Below are 19,013 nucleotides of genomic sequence, written 5' to 3'. Positions count from 1 at the left end.
TATTTATTGTTTTACCTACGTGACTTTACCGAAAATCCTTGCAGTCACGAAAACTTCAAATCTAGAATTACGGTGACATAACTTGGCAAATTTATTAACAGTGCAAAGTTTGTCACGGATCCGAGACCCATAGCGAACAGGAGACACCTGCCGAAAATCATCTGGCAGTTTCCCCGGCATTGATTCAAGCAATCCTGACGGCTGATGAGACACTGATTGTCATGCAGCCAGCTATGGCTACAGGGTTTGGTAGTACATGTTGTTTATGTCGTCTATTGTGAAATTTCGGTCACAGTTCCTATGATCACTGTTACATTGCTTTTATGGCTTTATTTTGGTGATTTCGAAAACGTTTTATGGTTTGGCAATGTTTGTTTGTTGTAGTACGGGGTTAGAATGATGGATTTAATCTAAGTTGTCTTGTGGTTGTTGTTGTTTGACTTGCATCCCACTGGGATTTTTACACAGCGTTGGTGTACGGTGAATTTTTTCTGCAAGACTTTGCAGTTTTTTTCTGGATTTTTCTGTTTGTGCATAGTCACTTTAAGATTCTAGATTTGAAGCTTTCGTGACTGCAAGGATTCATACTCTTTGTTTTTTTTGGTAAAGTCACGTAGGTAATTTTTAAAAATAAATAATAAAGATAAAAGAAATAATAATAGAAATAAAATAATAAATCACGACGTTTCGGAGGCAACACAAGTCTCCGTCATCAGGTGGGACCGTCACAGCTAAATTTACTGTATCACTTGATACAGTACATTTATTATTTATATTATTTTTATAATTTATTTCACTTTAAGATGTTTTTTTGTTCATGTTTTTGTTTGTTGCGGTTGCACCCGATTCAAGAGCCGAATGGCTCACACGACTCTACCAAATAAATGAAACTGAAATGAATGAAACTGAAAACCCGTCCAGAGATGTGTTTGTACTAAATCAATCCTGCCGACGTAATGCACTACCAAAAGGTTCGTGTGGCTGATGGAATGTGTAAAAAAAATTACTTAAATGTGAAGGAAACGCATTGCCTGCTTATTTAGACTTTATTCTAATTCAGGAGATAGTCTCTTTAGTTCATAGCATTGCCCTTTTTCATAGCACATTTAAAAATTTTAACCCCAATCAACATTCGAAGTCTGTGTATTCTAAGTACAATTCATTGAAGTTTGATGGTGCCAATTTTGTTACAGACCTGTGTGGCCAGTTGTGTTTAAGACCACACGCTTATTGGCTCCTTAGTGTGTCGAGTTTTAATAACAAATAAAGACCGGCTTTGTATTTACGAAACGCGTTTGTCACCTTCCTTTACCACACGTTTGTCAGTCTGGGGCCACCGTAGCCCATACAACAGCGGAGGGCGCATCGTTCAATGGCGGTGCCGGGAAGCGATGCCTGAAGTTGGAATGCTACGACCCGGGTGGGTTTCTCCTTCGCTCTCTTCGCTTTCTCCGCGCATTCACTGCGCGACTCCACTGCGCGACTCCCCTGGGGACCCCTGTCTTCGTCGTCACGTCCCCGCGTCCCCATCTCGATGGCGTGTAACGCATAAAGGGCTCCGAGGCCTAGCCTATTTCACAAAGCCTACGGTTGTGCCTAGTTTCTTTGCCGCCTTTGGGGCTCCAAACGACGGCCGGGCTGAACGATGTGCATCCTCCGTCCCGTGTTAAACCTAAATCTCTTGTCAAATCAAGCAGTGATTGTACAACATTGCGGGTAGGCGACGTCTGGTGATACACGGGCATTTATGTGGACAGAAGTAGTTGAATTCACAGTTCACCCATTGTCCTAAATAATAACAATGTATCTATCGCCAGCCCTTTGTCATTACAGTGGTTGTCATTCAACCGCTTGAGGACGGGGCCAGGCAAGATGCGGCCCCTTAACAAGGAGGCAGAAATTGTGACCGTGGCCACCACCCAAGGCGATCGTCCCACGAACCCGAACTCCTTGCCCCTGAGATTTTTGTACTCAGCGGTTGTTTTATTTTGGAAGATTTGCTGGTTTGTTCAGGATGTTTATGTTGCGCGTCGTCGCTTTAAGATGTTCTCCGTTCATATTTTGTTTGTTGCGGTTGCAACCGACTCAAGAGCCGCATGGTTCACAGGGCTGTACCTAATAAATGAAACTTGAGAGATCAATTCCCCGGTGGGCATCGCGGCCACTCGCACTCCGCCTCACATGATAAGTCCTTGAATGGATCGCTGACATCGACGTCAAACTTTAACTTCTTCCCCCAGCCATACGAAGATGAAGAATTCCAATGGCGTATGAAGCTCTCCTCGCGTCCTATCGGTCATGGGGATTATAAGACATCGGCTTCACGACGCTTGTTATTGTGGCTTGAAGGAGTGGCTCAGGATCGGGTCAAATATCACTTCCCACCCCGATTAGCACGGTTGGCTACTACATACGGTGCGAAAGAAGTTTAACATACAAACATTAGCCGTGACCCACTAGCAAACTCGGTGTACAGGGTTTATAGCGCAGTGCGTGTGACATTGGTACTGAAGGCTTATCGGCTGATTGACCTTAAAACATTTGATACTTAGAATACACAGGCTTCGAATGTTGATTGTTCCATTGTTGATTGTTTACTTTTATTCATTTTATTTTTTTACCTACGTGACAAAACCTAATAATATGAATCCTTGCAGTCACGAAAGCTTCAAATCTAGAACCTGCCATAGACGTCAGTTAATTCAGGATTCGAGTTCAGCTGCAGCCGCTCAAGAACTTCCCATAGGAAGCCTTTAACAGCGCTCTTCCATTCGCAGCGAGGTGAACGTTTAAAGACCGGAGTGGCGTTGCTCACGAGACAACAACATCGCCTGTCCGACTGTTTGACGCAGTCGTCGCCTTTGGCGGAAGACGCAATCCCAAATTCGCACAGCTCTTCTCACTTCTCGTCAATAAAATGTGCCCTATGCTGCGTCTCCGCGCTGTCGCACGTAAATGGGCACAATCAATGACCCGTTGAAACCAGCTCTACATTCACTGCAATGTAACAACAACAACAGCAATGCAATTGAATCGGATCGCAATCCTGGTTCGTGACAATTCATTGAAGTTTGATGTTGGCAACTCTGTTACAGACCTGTGTGGCCAGTTGCGTAAAAACACGCTAAGTGGAGGACTCTGCTTTAATCGGCACTGATTTAATGCTACTGACCCCCCCCCCCCGGGTTACCTTGGCTGTGTTGCGTAAAACACGGCCAGGCACTGTCACAGCGCTCTAGAAACACCTCGGCTTTGACGTATTAAAATGCTTTAACAGAGTGACATGAATAGGATTCTGCAATAACGCACCTAAGCTAACTTGACGGCGTGTCATTTGCTCGTGAATCGTAAAATTTGCATCACAGAGTGGCATACTTGGCTTCGGTGTGTTCTGTGACCAGTATTAGCTCCGTTCAATGGTAAATCAAATAAAAACATTAATTGTCTCTCTGTAAAACGTACATTTACAAAGCATGAGTGCATCTTAAAAAAACAATACAGGCGAGTGTCTGCACACATTGAAATACACTACAGTAATATGAAGTTGAAATTATTATTTCTGCTTTCCTATTTCCGCAGTTGGTTGAATCATACTGGTAGGAACCTCCTGGTTACATCAGCTCACAGGGGATTATTGTGTCTGTCCGTCGTGCATCAAAAAATGGGAGGGGTGGGGCTGGGTGGAGAGGGGAGGGGCTGGGTGGGGTGGGGAGGGGCTGAGTTCTGGAGGGAGGGGCTGGGTGGGGGGTGGGAGGGGTGGGGCTGGGTGGGGAGGGGCTGGTCACCCTGTGGTGTCGTTATAAAACTCAACGTTTAACCTACTCACGCCGGCTTGTGCCCGCCCTCAGTCGGGCATATTTGCGGAATACACCACGCCGCCGTTGACCCTGGCCATTGATCGAGCAACCCAACGTTCCTACCAGCTCCCTCCGCAGGAATGTGTTTATACAGCACTTTGTAATAAGGCACTTGCAAACAACACCTGACAGAAAGCCAGGTTTGATTATCCTGGACTCATAAATCCTTGGGCTTGCATATTGTTTTTATATGGTTGTGTCAAATCCAAGACAACGCCTTTGTTATGCTGAGGTGCCTTAGTTTTACTTATTTTTTTTAAAATTTACACATCTCAAGTTTCCTCTGTTTATCTACTGTACTGTTAGTGAAGAGAGGCGCTGTGTTTATCTCAAGCAAACTTAAAAAAAAAACATTTCATTCCATGATCAGCTTTCCAAAACGTTCAGCTATGCCAGAGCTCCCTGATGTGATCTTGACGGTTGTGCCGCATGTCATTTAAAGTCAATTTCTGAAGACGTCACTTTCCAACAACACGCATTGCTACCCTAAAACACGTGGGAGAGTTTCAACAGCACAACCACAGACGCCTGTGCCAGCTATGCTTTTCAGTAAAAGATTATTCCTGATGGGCAGCAATTTCCTGTCACTTCTGCCCTGTGAATTTATCCACTCACTCATTCCTGTTAAAATTATCCTGTAGAAATGTGGAGAAAATTGATCTTCATGCCAATGGCCCCCCTTCTCCATCATCATCATCGCCATCATTATGAATGTGCCTGAAAGGGTAACCACCTTGAGGATGGTGATGGCATGGAAAGGCCTTCATCTAGCGATGGAAAGACAATGGCTGATGAAAATAACTATGATAGTCACAAGAGCCCATTGAGACTAAACTCTCTTTAGGTTAAATCCGGACTAAGCACAAACAACAAAGTTTAAAAACAACAATAACAACGTAACAAGTCAAGCGTAAATATACAAAACAAAAAAATGAGCATACTATACACAATTGAACACAACAGTCTGGCACGATTAGATCCAAAAATATATCTTAGAGCAATATAGGCTTTTGAAATATATTTCTACAGCGCTTTGACATACGTGCAGTCACATCGAGACCAATGGTTTGCTCCAGCAAGGCTTTGGTCAAGATCTCGTGGCTGCCAGGACAAAACACGAGGGGGGCGAGTGGGCTGCGAGACGGCACACGGTGTTGGTTTTCGTCTGATTGCCGCTTCGTCGATGCGGGGGGCTGTTAAGAAATTGATCCCCAAGTCGTGTTCTGGGCTGCATTCAAAAAATCACCTCCTCCTACGCTTCGTAGTAGCAAACTGGAAAAATAACAAGACGTGCGTTTATTAATACACCTTTTTTGGGTACAGTAACGGCCATGCACGGTTGTACGAGCTGCTGTGTTTTCCTCGGTTGCCATGGATATTTGACCGCGAGACATTCCGTTCTGAGGCACAGGCGTTGATTTATTTCAAATCCCAGGGTCTGATTTATTGTGGGACACAAGTCTTAACTCACGGGGGAGCAGTGGTTAGGACGTGGTCGTCCTATTAATCAGAGACCTGAGTTCGATAAGTGAACCGGTCTGCCCCCCCCCCAACCTTTTAATATACTTTTGTCTTCCCCCCCCCCCCACTTTTATCCTAATTGTGCTGTTTGTGTCACGCAGATAACAAAGCATCGCTCCTTGTTCGAGAATGGCCCTCGCTTAAATACTTCATAGAACTACTTTCGAGTTTCCTATTTTCCACAAGAGGAGACGCCCTACTTTCCCATGCATACTGTTATACAGATGTTTGGCGCATGGCGGTCAAACTAGGATTGTTTATTTTCAAAGCTGGAGTTAGTGCCAAATTAGGGGAAATATGACAGAGATTATTGTGAAGTCATTGGTGACTCGGCTAAAAGCATCAACTTGCTACACTTGCGAACCCAGTTTAATCACAGGTTGCCAAAACTTGGATTCAAACTCAGGCTCTCAGCGGCGCCGGCTCTGCGGTTTTGACCTCGGGAGTCATCCGATCACCCCGTTCATTCGTTTTGTTTTTCAACACAACCTTGCACGTGACATTTCCGACGACGTCCCGTGTTTTATGATTGTGCAAGAACCCAGCGGTGGTGGTGGTGGTGTTGTCACTGGCGCCGGTAAACAGCAGATGTTGCCGTGTGGCCCTGTTTTCCCCACGTTGACCCACGCGACACACTTAGTGCGACGCGTGACTGCGCTGCTGCAACCGCTTTGCCGTGTTATCGGACACAGCACACGTGGCCTCCTCTCAGCTGACCACCCCGTGCAGCCGTCTGCCACCAACCACCGCCACCACCGTCGTCGGCCGGCGGAGGGGGGGGGTCACCGACACGAGGTTGTTTGGAAGCAGAGGCCGATGTTGAGGGAGGAGGGGGTGGAAGGAGAAGGGGTCTGTAACACGATAGGGCGTGTGGCTGGCGTGCCACGCAGATGGGACTGCCTTCCGTTAAAGGGTACAAGCGCAAGGAGAGCGAGCGGTCAGCAGAATGGGCATGTCTGGGCAAGAGGAGAACGGTGCCCTCGTGAAGTTTTGAGTTTGTTAGTTTGACAGATATTGTATTCATTTCCACTTTTGTTGTTTTAACGAGATGGGTTTTATTGCGCCACTGTAAGCGATAACCCCAGGACAGACGCGTTTGTGTACTTGATCTCGCAATCGTTTTGAAGTCCACGTACGCATCGCGACAGAGCTGTTGAGAAAATGTTGATCGAACTGCGTTGCGACTTCAATGCCAGGTGGGTGATACGAATGCCACTCGGTTTGTCCTGTTCGTTGCGATCGGCTGTTTAACGCCAATCTCCTCCACCGTGGCACTGTTCTTGACTGCGTTGTTTAAAGTTCCGTTCGAATTCCGTGACAATAGATGTTAAACGTGTTTGTTGAGAGTCTGTGTGCCGTAGAAAATAGGGTGTATAAAAACTAAAATTCGTGTTCTTCCTCCATATGTCAGTATTTCGCCGTGAAAATAAAACACGTATAGTGCATGACCTTGTGGGACTTCCAGACCAATGTTATCCAGCAGAAATAGTTTAAGTCAGCAAACTCGGGATCAGTGTTAATGATCGGTAAACATGTCCAACATGGGTGTCTGATACACTTTTAGATCCTCGATCTTAATTTGAATCAAATTAATTAAGTGGCACAATCTGCGTCACGCGGGAATACACACAAGATCTCTGTCTTAATTTGAAATCGGTACTCTGCTATCCGCGTTGGTGGGGCTTACCAAATACGAGGTGTGCGGAGCGAGTAACGATTTAATAGTAACGAACAAGATCTGTACACATGGAAAGGGTCGGCATGGCGGGTCACGGTGACTGGCGTGCGGGACATGGAGGAATACGGAACTGTTATCTTGTTGTGCCGTATGAAGTTCAGCATGATGTTCGTCGTTTCAGTCCGCTTGCTGGGAAGCTTCTTCAGAACTGAAGGTTAAAAGATCACTCTCTCCCGCACCTTCGATGAGTGCCGTTGGCCACATACGCAGAGGTCGCAAACGGGTTTTGATTCCTTACCCGTACCCGGCCGCACCAGGGTCGCAAACGGGTACCCGTATCCGGCCGAGTACGGGTTGCCGGGTATCGGGTAGGGTACGGGTATCGGGTACCCGATTGCGACTTCTGGGATGAAGCCATGTTGCAGGCGTGGGTGGGTTGATTCTAGGAACTTGAATTGTGAGAAGAGACAAGACGTTGGGACATGAGTGACAGACGGTTACTCACCAGTGACTCACGGCCTTCTCACTCATTGGTTGGGGTGAGTCATGTGCCGGTACCCATACCCGGCCGCACCAGGGTTGCAAACGGGTATTGGGTAGGGTACGGGTATCGGGTACCCGATTGCGACCTCTGACGTACGGTGCGAAAAAGTTCAACATACATCGGAGGGCGTGCCGAACGACACGCGGCACAACCAGAAAACAGAGGATAGCTATACAGCGCGGGCATGAAAACCTAGCTGGCAGTAAAAACAAGTATGCTTCAGAAGCGGGGGTTGATGGGGTCACTTACAGTTGGGTCGAGGGGCGGAAACCGCTTGAGCAAGAGAGATGAGAGCGACTGCCAAGGCATCCTGGGGGCTTCCAGTGGTCTTGTCAAGTTACCCCCGCAGACATGTCCTCATTAACATCGTCTTATGCATGAGCGAGGCATGAGGCTTTGCCAGCTGTGTACGGAATGTTCGCCGCACCCGATCCATTACGGTCAGCATCGTCAGCTTCCTGGGTTCATTACTCTCTTTTTTTCATTCAATCAAGGAACTTGAAATAATGATGTTGATGATGATACTAAATTGTAATCATACTGGACAGCCCTTTGTCAATCTATCGCTGGATACTGTCCAATTTACATACACACACTTCCTATATATTTTCAGAATCTGTAGATGTTTCATGTTTCTCTTAAAACAATACTATTCATGCGACGATACCCTTCTGTAAATACATTCTTCCGATAAACAACTACTACGGTGCCATTTCTGTCATACATATTTTGTGGCCTGGAGGTAGAATGTCTTTACAATGTCATCCAGACGTGTGTATTGGGCATCAGCCATCCAGATAGCTTTGGGCCAGGTCTAATGTCTGGTGTGGTGGCAAAGGGAAATTTTGGCACCATGATTTGACACCGTCTTGGTTCATTTGGCCACCCCTACTCCGCGTGACTGCGGAGCTGCCTAACAAACAACCGTCCCATCCGCATAGTCAAGGACTGCCCTTCCTGACGGAAACACGGTCGACAGAGATATCCGATTTAACTGGATGAAGTGGCCGATAGTCAAGTGGTTGAGTGCCGGTGGTGGTGGTTCTCATTCATCATCCCTCTGCGCTTTAATTAACTTAAGTTAACGTTTGCCACTCGTTAATTTGCACAATCCCTCCCTGAAATGTCCTGAAACTGCTGCCGCTGCCGGCGTTCTTGGGCTGCGTTCGTTCTTGCAAAAGATCTGCCCAGCTCAATGGGCCTCACCAGCTGAATGACGTTGACGATATTGACCTCTGATAGCAAAACTCAAGTCGAAGAAGAAGATCACGAGTATTTGATTCCCAGGGTGGTACCGATAAACCATTTATTTTCGGCTCAGCGGCTCAAAGACCCTGTGTGCCGTCGGCAGGACGCCGGAGATGGAAGGGAGCGGCGTGCACGCGCACTGCTCCGCGTGCGTCAGCCGCCGGTGCAAGACACGAGCCGCGCCGGGCATCGCGTGCGAGCTGCTGGCGTGCCCAGCCTCCTGCGGCGCCGTCTTCCATGCCTGCAAGAGCCAGGAGCACCGGCTGCTGTGCCCTCAGGTACCCGGCCGACCCCCACACACACGCACGCACAAACATGCACACGATTCGTCGATTGGACACGCTTTCCGGTGTGTTCCGTCCTTTGGCTGTCACTCCATAGTTAGTCTCGATAACCGGGCCTGTTCCTGTTATCGTGATATCATTCTTAACCTTTCTGGTGTGGCAGCTCCCTATCAAGACCACCACAATGCGCTACAAATCACATGTTCATATCCTTAATCATTGCAGTGGGAGCAAGACATTCATGGCATGTTGTGGTGTATGGGTGTGTTTTGTGTTCGCATACCTGTCAACCTACACAGTTTACCCGTATTCTTGTACAGCGAAATTGAGTTGTCAGGTCCATACAGTGTACAACCGTTTCTATACGGGAAAAACATGTTGTCTGTTTGTGTTTCTCCCTTGTGTTGGGACTTTGTAAGATGAACGCTGAGCTTTATAAGGGCACGGGGTGACCAATAAGCTCTGAATTGGACTGTAATAAGGTAGGCACTGATACGGGGTTGACAGGTGTGTTCGTAAGGCATTCGTTTCTTGTTGTGTATTCCTATTTGTCGCCGTAAGGTGGCGCCAACGTTCCCCGCGCGCATTATAAAAATTTTCCTGCTCGGTATCCATGCCGCAGCTCGCGACCCTCCTCACCAGAAGGCTTTCATGCCCTCCAATCTCTCTTGCACACAATCTCTCTTGCACAGCAATGCCATGGTGTGTGTCGCTGTGTTTTGCACAGCAATAGTGATTGAAGTGTCGTTGGGGACCCATTGGTGGGGGGGGGGGTAGGAGGGGGGGCACGGCGACCACTGATTTTAATTGGGGAGGGGAGCGTGATGCCAACATGATTGAGATGCACTTCTTTAGACTAATTACTATTATCACTACACTTGTTTACCCAAGAAAACCTCACTCAGTCGCATGACTTGTCATCGGGAGGATCCTGCCAAGTTTTTTGCCTTTAACATTGAGCGCCATGGGAGGCTTTAACATTGAATGCCATGGGAGCCTTTAACATTGAATGCTGTGGGATCCTTTAACATTGAGCGCCATGGGAGCCTTTAACATTGAATGTCATGGGAGCCTTTAACATTGAATGCTGTGGGAGCCTTTAACATTGAGCGCCATGGGAGCCTTTAACATTGAATGCCATGGGAGCCTTTAACATTGAATGCCATGGGAGCCTTTAACATTGAATGCCATGGGAGCCTTTAACATTGAATGCTATGGGAGCCTTAACATTGAATCCTATGGGAGCCTTTAACATTGAATGCCATGGGAGCCTTTAACATTGAATGCTATGGGAGCCTTTAACATTGAATGCTATGGGAGCCTTTAACATTGAATGCTATGGGAGCCTTTAACATTGAATGCCATGGGAGCCTTTAACATTGAATGCTATGGGAGCCTTTAACATTGAATGCTATGGGAGCCTTTAACATTGAACGCTATGGGAGTCTTTAACATTGAATGCTATGGGAGCCTTTAACATTGAATGCTATGGGAGCCTTTAACATTGAATGCTATGAGGGCCTTTAACATTGAACGCCATGGAAGGTTTTAACATTGGGGCGCCACGGTGGCGAGATATTAACTCCTTTGCCTGGTATGCAGGAGTTCGTGGGTTCGATCCAGACCCTGACAGCCGTATATTTGGAGTTTGCGTGTCACTCTCTCTCTCGCAGTGGTCCCGTGGGTTTATCTCCGGGTCCTCCGGTCTTTCCCTCCACATTTAAAATCAACGTAGTTTGCTATGCTTCCCCCGCACCTCCAATTAGCACGGTTGGATACGTACGGTGCGAAAGAAGAACAACATACCATTGGAACCTCATTTGCCATTAAAAATATGATAATTGTTTTTTTTCCCTTCTATCTGGCAACAAAACTGACACCTTTTTACAAGGAGTCATGTTTGCATAGACCACAATACCTGTAGTCATAATGCAAAGAAGTCCTTGAAGTTGATTGGTCCACACCCGAGACAGCTTTCCTTAGAGCCTAGTCTCACATGGGTTGGCGTCATCTGGTCCAACCCATGTGAGACTAGGCTCTAAGGAAAGCTGTCTCGGGTGTGGACCAATCAACTTCAAGGACAATGCACATTATCAGAGTTGTGTTTTTTGTTTGCATTATGACTGCAGGTATTGTGGTCTATGCAAACATGACTCCTTGTAAAAAGGTGTCCGTTTTGTTGCCAGATAGAAGGGTAAAAAAACAATTATCAAGAACAACATACATACACGCGTACATCACCCCAGGCTGACAGGGGGGCTGCGAAGTGAATCGGAGGTACGACTCAAGGAGACTGCGTTGGCGGCAGAGTATTTACAAACACGGTAGAAACGCCTCCGCGTGGCATGTGCCTCCACGCAGTGGAACAACCTTCGCGGGTACTGTAAAGTCATGTACGCAAATAAGCAGCGCGCATGTTCCGTAACGCACGCACGCAAGTGTCCCTTGAAAAAAAAAAAATCTGGTCTCGGTGGACTTGCGCCTGCGCTTAAATTTAGGTCGTATGGATGTGTGTCCGTCTGTGTGCAAGTCTATTAGGCTCATATGTAGTGCATCATCTGTGTCTCTTTCAGTGAGTATTCGGTTAGCCATGTAATTGTGTGTAGGTGAAGGCCATGGGTCTCCATGTAAGTCTGTAAGTCTGTCGATGTAAGTCTGAGTAAGGTCATTGTGCAGTGATGGATTCGACTGATATAGTTTTTTTTATAAATGTAGTTTATGAGCTTTAAATTTCAGGATTGCCTTCCCCACCTTTGGGAGATTCTATATCTGCCTCTGGGTGATTGGCTATCAACGAGAGTCTGTGGGTCTCTGTATGTCTACAGGTCACTCAGTGAGTGTGTGTTAGTCTGTGGGTCTCTGTATGTCTACAGGTCACCCTGTGAGTATGTTAATTTGTGGGTTTGTATGGAAGTCTTTCTAACACAATTCGCATCTTTACAGGTCTTAAAAGTTTCTTCTCAAGTGTAATTCTAACGATAGCTCCTGTGAGTCTGTCAGGTCATTGGGAATCTATGTACGTCTGTGTGACTGTAAGTGTGGGTAAGGCCTCTGTGTTAGCCTGTGGGTCTCGATGTAATTCTACAAGAGTCATTTGCTGTTTTGCTGTCCTTATTTATACCTCACCCACCCCCCAGCTGCAAGAGTGACCGGTTTCACCAAAATTACACAAACAACAAATGTAAAGTAAAAGTAAAGCAATGAAGCAAGTTTGACGACAGGAACGCATCTACCGCATAAAGCGCGGGTAAACCTGATATGGGTGCCACGGTCGTGAGATGTTAACTCCCTCGCCCGGTAGACACGAGGTCGTGGGTTCGATCCCGACCCTGTGACGCCCGCTGTATATTTGGAGTTGGCATGTTTTCCCTGTGGTCCCGTGGATTTTTCTCCGGGTCCTCCGGTTTTTCCCTTTACATTTAGAATTATCATTTGTTTAGAGTATTTAGCTGCTATAAACTTCTACGTGATGATAAGCCACTTTGCTGAGCTATTATTTGTGGCCAGGTCGTTTCTGAAAAATAGCTATAATAGCTCAGTGGGCCTTACCTGGTAAAATAAAAGAAAAAATAGTTTAGTGTTGTCGGTGCATTCACGAACCAACTCGCACTGCTGCCACCTACTGGCCACGCGATCAGCCGAGCAAGTTTGAAGAATTCACAGATCAACAGATGTTCCAAATCACCCGGAATGCACCAGATCATATCAGATCTTGCAATCGAAGAAGCATTTAGCCAGGACGGAGCATGGATGGGTGATGAACATGCATAACACAGGTGCTATACGCTTTCGGCGGGGCTACATTGTGGGCAGCAGAGGGCAGTGCAGAACACTCCCAATGTTATCCGTAAGAGGTTTTTGGGTTAGATCGCGTAAATATAAATGCGCAAAGAATTGCCATTTTTTTTTTTTAACGTGACAAAACTTACTAACTGGCTGTGTCGGGTGATGGCTGGTTTACCTACACATTCATATTTCCGCAATCTAACCCAACAGCCTCTATTATGGATGGTATTGCTTGCGAAAGCCTCCTGCGTTTTAAACTGCCAATGTTGCACTGTATGATGCTCCCACGACTATGCTCACCACTTTCACCAAACAGTAAGTTTTAGCATGGTGAAGCATGGTCAAATAATCAACATGACTCGCACATCGTGTGGAGGCTCTCATCCAGCAGTGGATTGACAAAAGAGTTATACGCGTACAAAGATCCCCTTTATAGCTCTTAGCGAGCACCTATTAAAAATGGCACGACACGAGGAGGTGGGTGGCCAGCACCACGCACGACCGCCTTTCTCTCCCCAGTTCTGATGTTCACACACCGCATCTGGTACTCATTGAAGGCTGAGTCGACTTAAGGGAGGCCCTGGACCGGTTAAGATATTCATCACCAATGATGGTTGTGAGTGGATATCGTACTTGGGTCGCCGGGTTCGTAGTGCAGTGCGCCAACCACTACATCTCCCGCTGCCTACACGTTTGCACACGCACAATGTGATCCACCATGCCTCCGGATCACGTGCAAAAAACAACCAGATACAAATATCCAAACTTGTGGATAATTCGGGCACCTTCCTTGGAAGTGTCACTAAAGTGAAGCCCTTAAATTAGCGACAGGGAGCCGAACAAAACACGCACGGCCTCTTACATAAACCACGCGCCGTGCTGTTTGTAAACAACCATCGGCTGCTACAAATCACGGGCGATGACTTTACGTGACATGGAGCCTGGTTCGCATGATTTCGCAAACGTGATGCGGCGCACGACTGCCGGGTGTTATCGCGTTTCCTCGCGAGGGAGGGCAGCCCGAGCAACGTTAAGCGACGGTGAAGGCCGAGTGCTTGTGAGAGACACATGCCGCATCTCTCCAGATCGTGAGATCACAATCATAATGTTTATTTATCTTGTGAGGAATCGGATGAGCTAGAAAGCTCTTTTTCACAGATGTCCCGACCAGTAAGGGGTGCGGGTCAGAAAGTCACAACGACCAACAATACGTAAACACGATAGGAGTGCAAAGTATAGGAAAGCTAAACAAATCACTTGAACAAATATACAAAAAAAAGAAATAAATATTTTACCAGGTAACGCCCACTGAGCTATTAGCTACTTATTCAGAAGCGACATGGCCACAAATGATAGCTCAACGAAGTGGCTTATGTGCAAATTTATAGCAGCCGCGCCGCTCGCTAACAGCACTTGCCCCAACAGTCTGTTAAGGCTATACGGGGGGGGGGGATCTTTGTCTTCGTGTATAAATTCGCGAAAATATGTGCGTGTGTGTGTGTTGAAGCGTGTATTAAATGTGTGTGTGAACCTGGCCAGGAGCGCGTGCCGTGCCTCAACAAGGCCTACGGCTGTCCCTTGACCCTGGCGCGTCGCTCCGTGGGCTCGCACCTGCGCTCGTGCCCTGCCAGCGTGGTGTGCTGCACCATGGAGTGGAACCGCTGGCCCGTCAGGTAGCGCTCCATTTTTGTGTGTCTTCCTTACAAGGGCAGGGTTTTGGGAACACGAACACTCTCCTGGAGCCATCTCGTCGCAGTTAGCAGACCCTGACATTGCCATTTAGCTACTGAACGTATTGCCATCATTCGCAAGAACTGAACAGGGGGCAGTTTTGATTGATTGTCAGCGGAGATTAGGCATGTGGTGATTAGCACCCGCTTCCTTGGCGATGCCATGAATTGTCACGGTTCTTGTTCGCGATTCAACTCGAGAATGGATTATATTTTTAGTTTTAACTTTTTAACTTTTACTCCTTTGTGCTCCACTGCTCCACCGCTCCTTCGACCCTGCCGCCAACGTGCGCCGCTGCAAAAGCAACGCAGGCATTTGCGCGCGCATATTTACGCGCGGTTGTCTTTGTCGCGGTGCAGGGTGGGAGAGAACCAGCGGCGCCCACACGAGACGCAGGGCGCGGCGACGTCCGGCGACTCTACGGAGCAGCTGGACATGGCGCTGGCGCAGAGGGACCAGCGCATGCTGCTTGAGTCGCTCAAGGTGAGCGTGTTTGAGAGTGTGACCGCGCTTGCTCGGACACTTCACCGGCCGTGATGTCGTCGCCTGTGCTGTAATCAACTGTCAAATTCTTAACGCCTGACCTTTTATTTTTTCAGCCGGTGTTGCGCTTTGTGATTGATTCATGCGTCGGGCCACATAATGATCTGGCCAATATTTTGCCTTGTAACCCAAATTAATTGATTTGGCCTGTCTGGGGTGGTGGGGTGGTGGAGGTGCAGCGGCTCTGTGTGTCGCGGCGAGCTTGCGACCTTGGGAAGCCTGCCCGTGGTATTCTTCGCATACCGATGAGATGATTTGTACCCACGTTTCCATAGCAGGTCACACACCAGCGGCTCTGCCCGTCGGTGCCCTGCGCTAATCACGCCATTTCACACCTCCGATTAGCACGGTTAGCTACGTACAGTGCGAAAGAAGTTCAACGTACATTGTTCAGGGACTGGGACAGACATCCACCGCAGCGATGGAGACTTGAAATCGGCTCATGTGCAGGAACTTGACGAATTGTGACATAGCAGGACCATGAGGGATGGTGATGGCTACGAGAGGCTTTCACGCAGCAGTGGATTGATTGATCGGGATGAAAAAAATTATGATAGTTATAAGCTAATGGTGATGCTGATCATGACGGCGGTTCAGCGTTCCACAGGATGAGCTGACGACGAGCATCCCTGTTGCCCGCGTAGGTGATGACGCTCTTCCCGGAGCTGGCGTCGAAGGTGGCGCTCGTCGGAGACAGCAGCGACGACGACGTCTCGTCCGTGGCTTCGGGCTCCTCCTCCGCGACGCCATCGCTCTTCCTGCCCCCCTCGGCCTCCGTGTCCGTCTCTCTGTCGGATGGCGAGGCGGGCCCCGCCGGCGCCTCGGTGTCGCCGGGAGCCGTCGGCCGCCACGCCGCCGGTGCCGGCGGCGGAACACTGGAGAAGCTGTACCGCGCCAGCGTCGAGACGACGCGCAGCCTGGCCAAGGCCTACAGCATCCTGGAGAGGGCCACGCGCGAGATGGAGCGCATGGGCCACGCGGCGGGACAGCCGGCGGCCGACGAGGCGCAGGCCATCGCCGGGCCCAGCGGCCTGGAGCCGCTTTCGCTCGCCGGCAAAGATCCGCCGGCAGCGGCGACGGCGTCCGGGATTCCGGCGGCTCGGGACTCGGGAGGGCTCGGATCGAACGGTGCGGCGGGCGCGGTGGTCAACGGCAGTTCGGACGGGATAAACGGCGAGGGGTCGTCATCGCGGCGGTCTCGAAGAGGCGTTCCCGCGGCGGGTGACGGTGGTGAGGTTGGGAGGGCGCCGGGCGTTGTTCCAGCGCGACGAGAAGGAACGGAGGAGGCGCCGGCAGCAGCGTCTGCGCAGGCGGCGCCCGATGGGCGGGATTGCGCCGTGCCACGTTCGCGAGCGTCCCTCAGCGTGGCGCGCTCCGAGGAGTCGCTCAGCAGCTGCGACTCTTACGTGGACGCGGTGGACACGGTGGACGGGGCGGGCGCAGCAAACGCGGCGGTCGACGCGTTTTTAGGCGTGGCGAATTCGGTGGACTTGGTGAACGTGGTGGACGTGGCCGACGTGGCAGACATAATAGACTTCATGGACACGGAGGACGCGACAGAGGCGTGCGACCCGGCAAACGGGGCCTGGGCCGACGTCGACACCGCCCGCACGAACGGGAAATCCGGGTCGCGCCGTTCGGTTCACAACGGCCTCGTCGGATTCGCGCACGTGAACGGGCCGACGCAAAGCGCCGCCTGGGACGGAAGCGCCGACGCGGCCAGCTCCGCTTCGGCGGCGGCATCGGCGGCGGCTTCCTTGCTGGGCGCCGCCTGCAGCGAGCTGCTCGAGAGAGCGGAGAGTCTCGAGCCACGAGCCGAAGCGCCGGTGTCGTCGCGCCGCTGGGAGGGCGAGGACTCGGGCGAGCTGGGCGCCCTCGGGGCCTGCGTGAGCCGGCGGCAGCGCGAGGCGGCGCGGCTGCGTCTCCAGGTGCACGGGAGGAGACCGGCGTGGCGCAGCGACGGAGAGCCCGGCGCCGCCTACGCCAACGGCCACGGGGCGGGCGGCCCCGGCGATCGGACCGCCCCGTCTAACGGCGAGCCTGTCGACGGCCTCCACCAGCTGGGGGCACCGCCGAATGCGCCGGTTGGAGGAGGAGGAGACGCGGCGGTGGCGGCGGTGGCGGCGGAGGTGGTGGTGGAGCAGTTCCCGCCCACGTGGGAGCGTGCCGTATTCGCCCAGTGGCGGCCACGCGTCTTCAGCGAGACGGACGGGTCCGGAGTTCACGCGGCTCACACCGGAGAGCCGAGGCCGTTCCGGGCGCCTGACTCTTTCCGCCGGTGCTACCTGGGCGACCTGTACCGCTGGAAGCGGCGCATGCAGGACAAGGCGGTGGACACGGGCGACCTGGCGAGGGAGCGGCGGGGCGGCGATGACGGCGGCGTCGGGGAGGTGGGGCCGGGCATCGACCTAGTGACAGCCGCCCTCCTCTTCTGCCTGGACGGGGAGTCGCCGTGCGGGCGCGGCGTGTCGGACCGGCGCGTCTCGCCCGACGGGGCCCGCACCGACACCGGCACGCAGACCTTCAGCCTCCCGTCGGCCGTGCTGGCCACGCGTACCATGGTGGGCGAGATGGCCTCGGCGCCGGCCTGCGACCACGCCAGCCCGCAGCTCTCCAACCCGAGCCCCTTCCCGCGGCTGGGCCTGGACCTGGTGCTGGAGTGCGTGACGCGCTACCAGGCCAAGCCGCGCTCCATGTTCACCTTCGTGTGCGGCCAGCTGTTCCGGCGCGACGAGTTCCCGCACCACTTCAAGAATGTCCACGGCGACATACACGCGGGCCTCAACGGCTGGCTGGAGCAGCGCTGCCCGCTCGCGCACTACGGCTGCCCCTACACGCAGCAACGGCTCTGCCCGTCGGCGCCCGGCGCCAAGGTGGTGCACAGCACGCGGCTCGGCTCGTTCGGCGTCCTTCCCTTCGTGCCGCCCGAGCACCGCGACCACGGACGGTCGGCGGCGCCGTCGCCGATCGCGTCATTGTCCGATGACGACGACGGGGTTCGCCCCGCGCCGGCGCTGGGCGACTCGGGGGGGGAGCGCGACCGGCTGAGCCGGCTGCCCCTGGAGGTGCTGCAGCAGGTGGCGCGGCGGCTGGACGGGTACAGCCTGTGCCAGCTGTCGCTGGTGTCGCGCCTTCTGCGGGACGTCTGCGGCGGCGTGCTGCCCGAGAAGGGGATGGTGACGCTGGTGTGGGAGCGCCGGCGCCGGATCACCGCCAGCGGTGGCGGTAGTTTTACGTGGCGGGTCAAGCACAAGGTTCGTTGGTCGTTCGCTCGCTTCGCTTGTTCTTTTGTGGCCCCGGGGCGTGACCGCCACCCTCGCGCGCTGTCCCACGGTGCTCGCCAAACGGTGCCTGACGGTGGTCGGAGATAGACGGGGGCGGAAAGTGGCGTTTTTTAAAATAAAATAAAACAACGGTGTGCGCAATTCCGCCGATGGGAGTTTATCCAAAATGCGCGAGCATTCTCGCTCTCAGTTTTGTTTTTCCTTTCCGGCTGCAAGGAATTTGAACGTCATTGGCGGCGGGGCGCGTTCTATTACAACTTGGCTTTGAAATGAATCCGTTTGTGCGGCTCCAACGTGACGGATTTTTTGGGATAACAAAAAAACAAAGACTAAACTGGACACGGAAAAGAAAGCACGAAATAACACCACCGTGTTTGCTTTTGAAACGCACGGGAGGAATACAATTTGTGTTACAACCCGAGACGCCTCGCCGTGACGGGGTTCAGCGGGGAGTCACTGCGCGCACCGCTTGATAAACAACAGTCCCCTCCGTGTCCCGTGACGAGACATCGTGTGGGCTGGCGCTCCTGTAATTGG

General features: G+C 51.2%; 1 protein-coding gene across 1 annotated transcript in view; it reads left to right on the top strand.

Moving 5' to 3' along the window:
• Positions 1-1,361: 1,361 nt before the first annotated feature.
• The window catches only part of LOC144948627 (F-box only protein 30-like), a 28,838-nt gene continuing 11,186 nt past the window's right edge, over positions 1,362-19,013 (top strand). The window contains exons 1-5 of the mRNA XM_078878239.1: positions 1,362-1,420; positions 8,952-9,126; positions 14,458-14,591; positions 15,009-15,132; positions 15,837-18,446. Coding sequence (XP_078734365.1) covers positions 1,392-1,420; positions 8,952-9,126; positions 14,458-14,591; positions 15,009-15,132; positions 15,837-18,446 — 3,072 coding nt within the window. The 5' untranslated portion in view covers positions 1,362-1,391. The remainder of the gene's footprint in view (positions 1,421-8,951; positions 9,127-14,457; positions 14,592-15,008; positions 15,133-15,836; positions 18,447-19,013) is intronic.

Source organism: Lampetra fluviatilis, chromosome 50, assembly GCF_964198595.1.
Source record: "Lampetra fluviatilis chromosome 50, kcLamFluv1.1, whole genome shotgun sequence".
Lineage (NCBI taxonomy): Eukaryota > Metazoa > Chordata > Hyperoartia > Petromyzontiformes > Petromyzontidae > Lampetra > Lampetra fluviatilis.
Note: the sequence above shows the minus strand (reverse complement) of the source record. Positions and strands in the feature narration are given on the sequence as shown.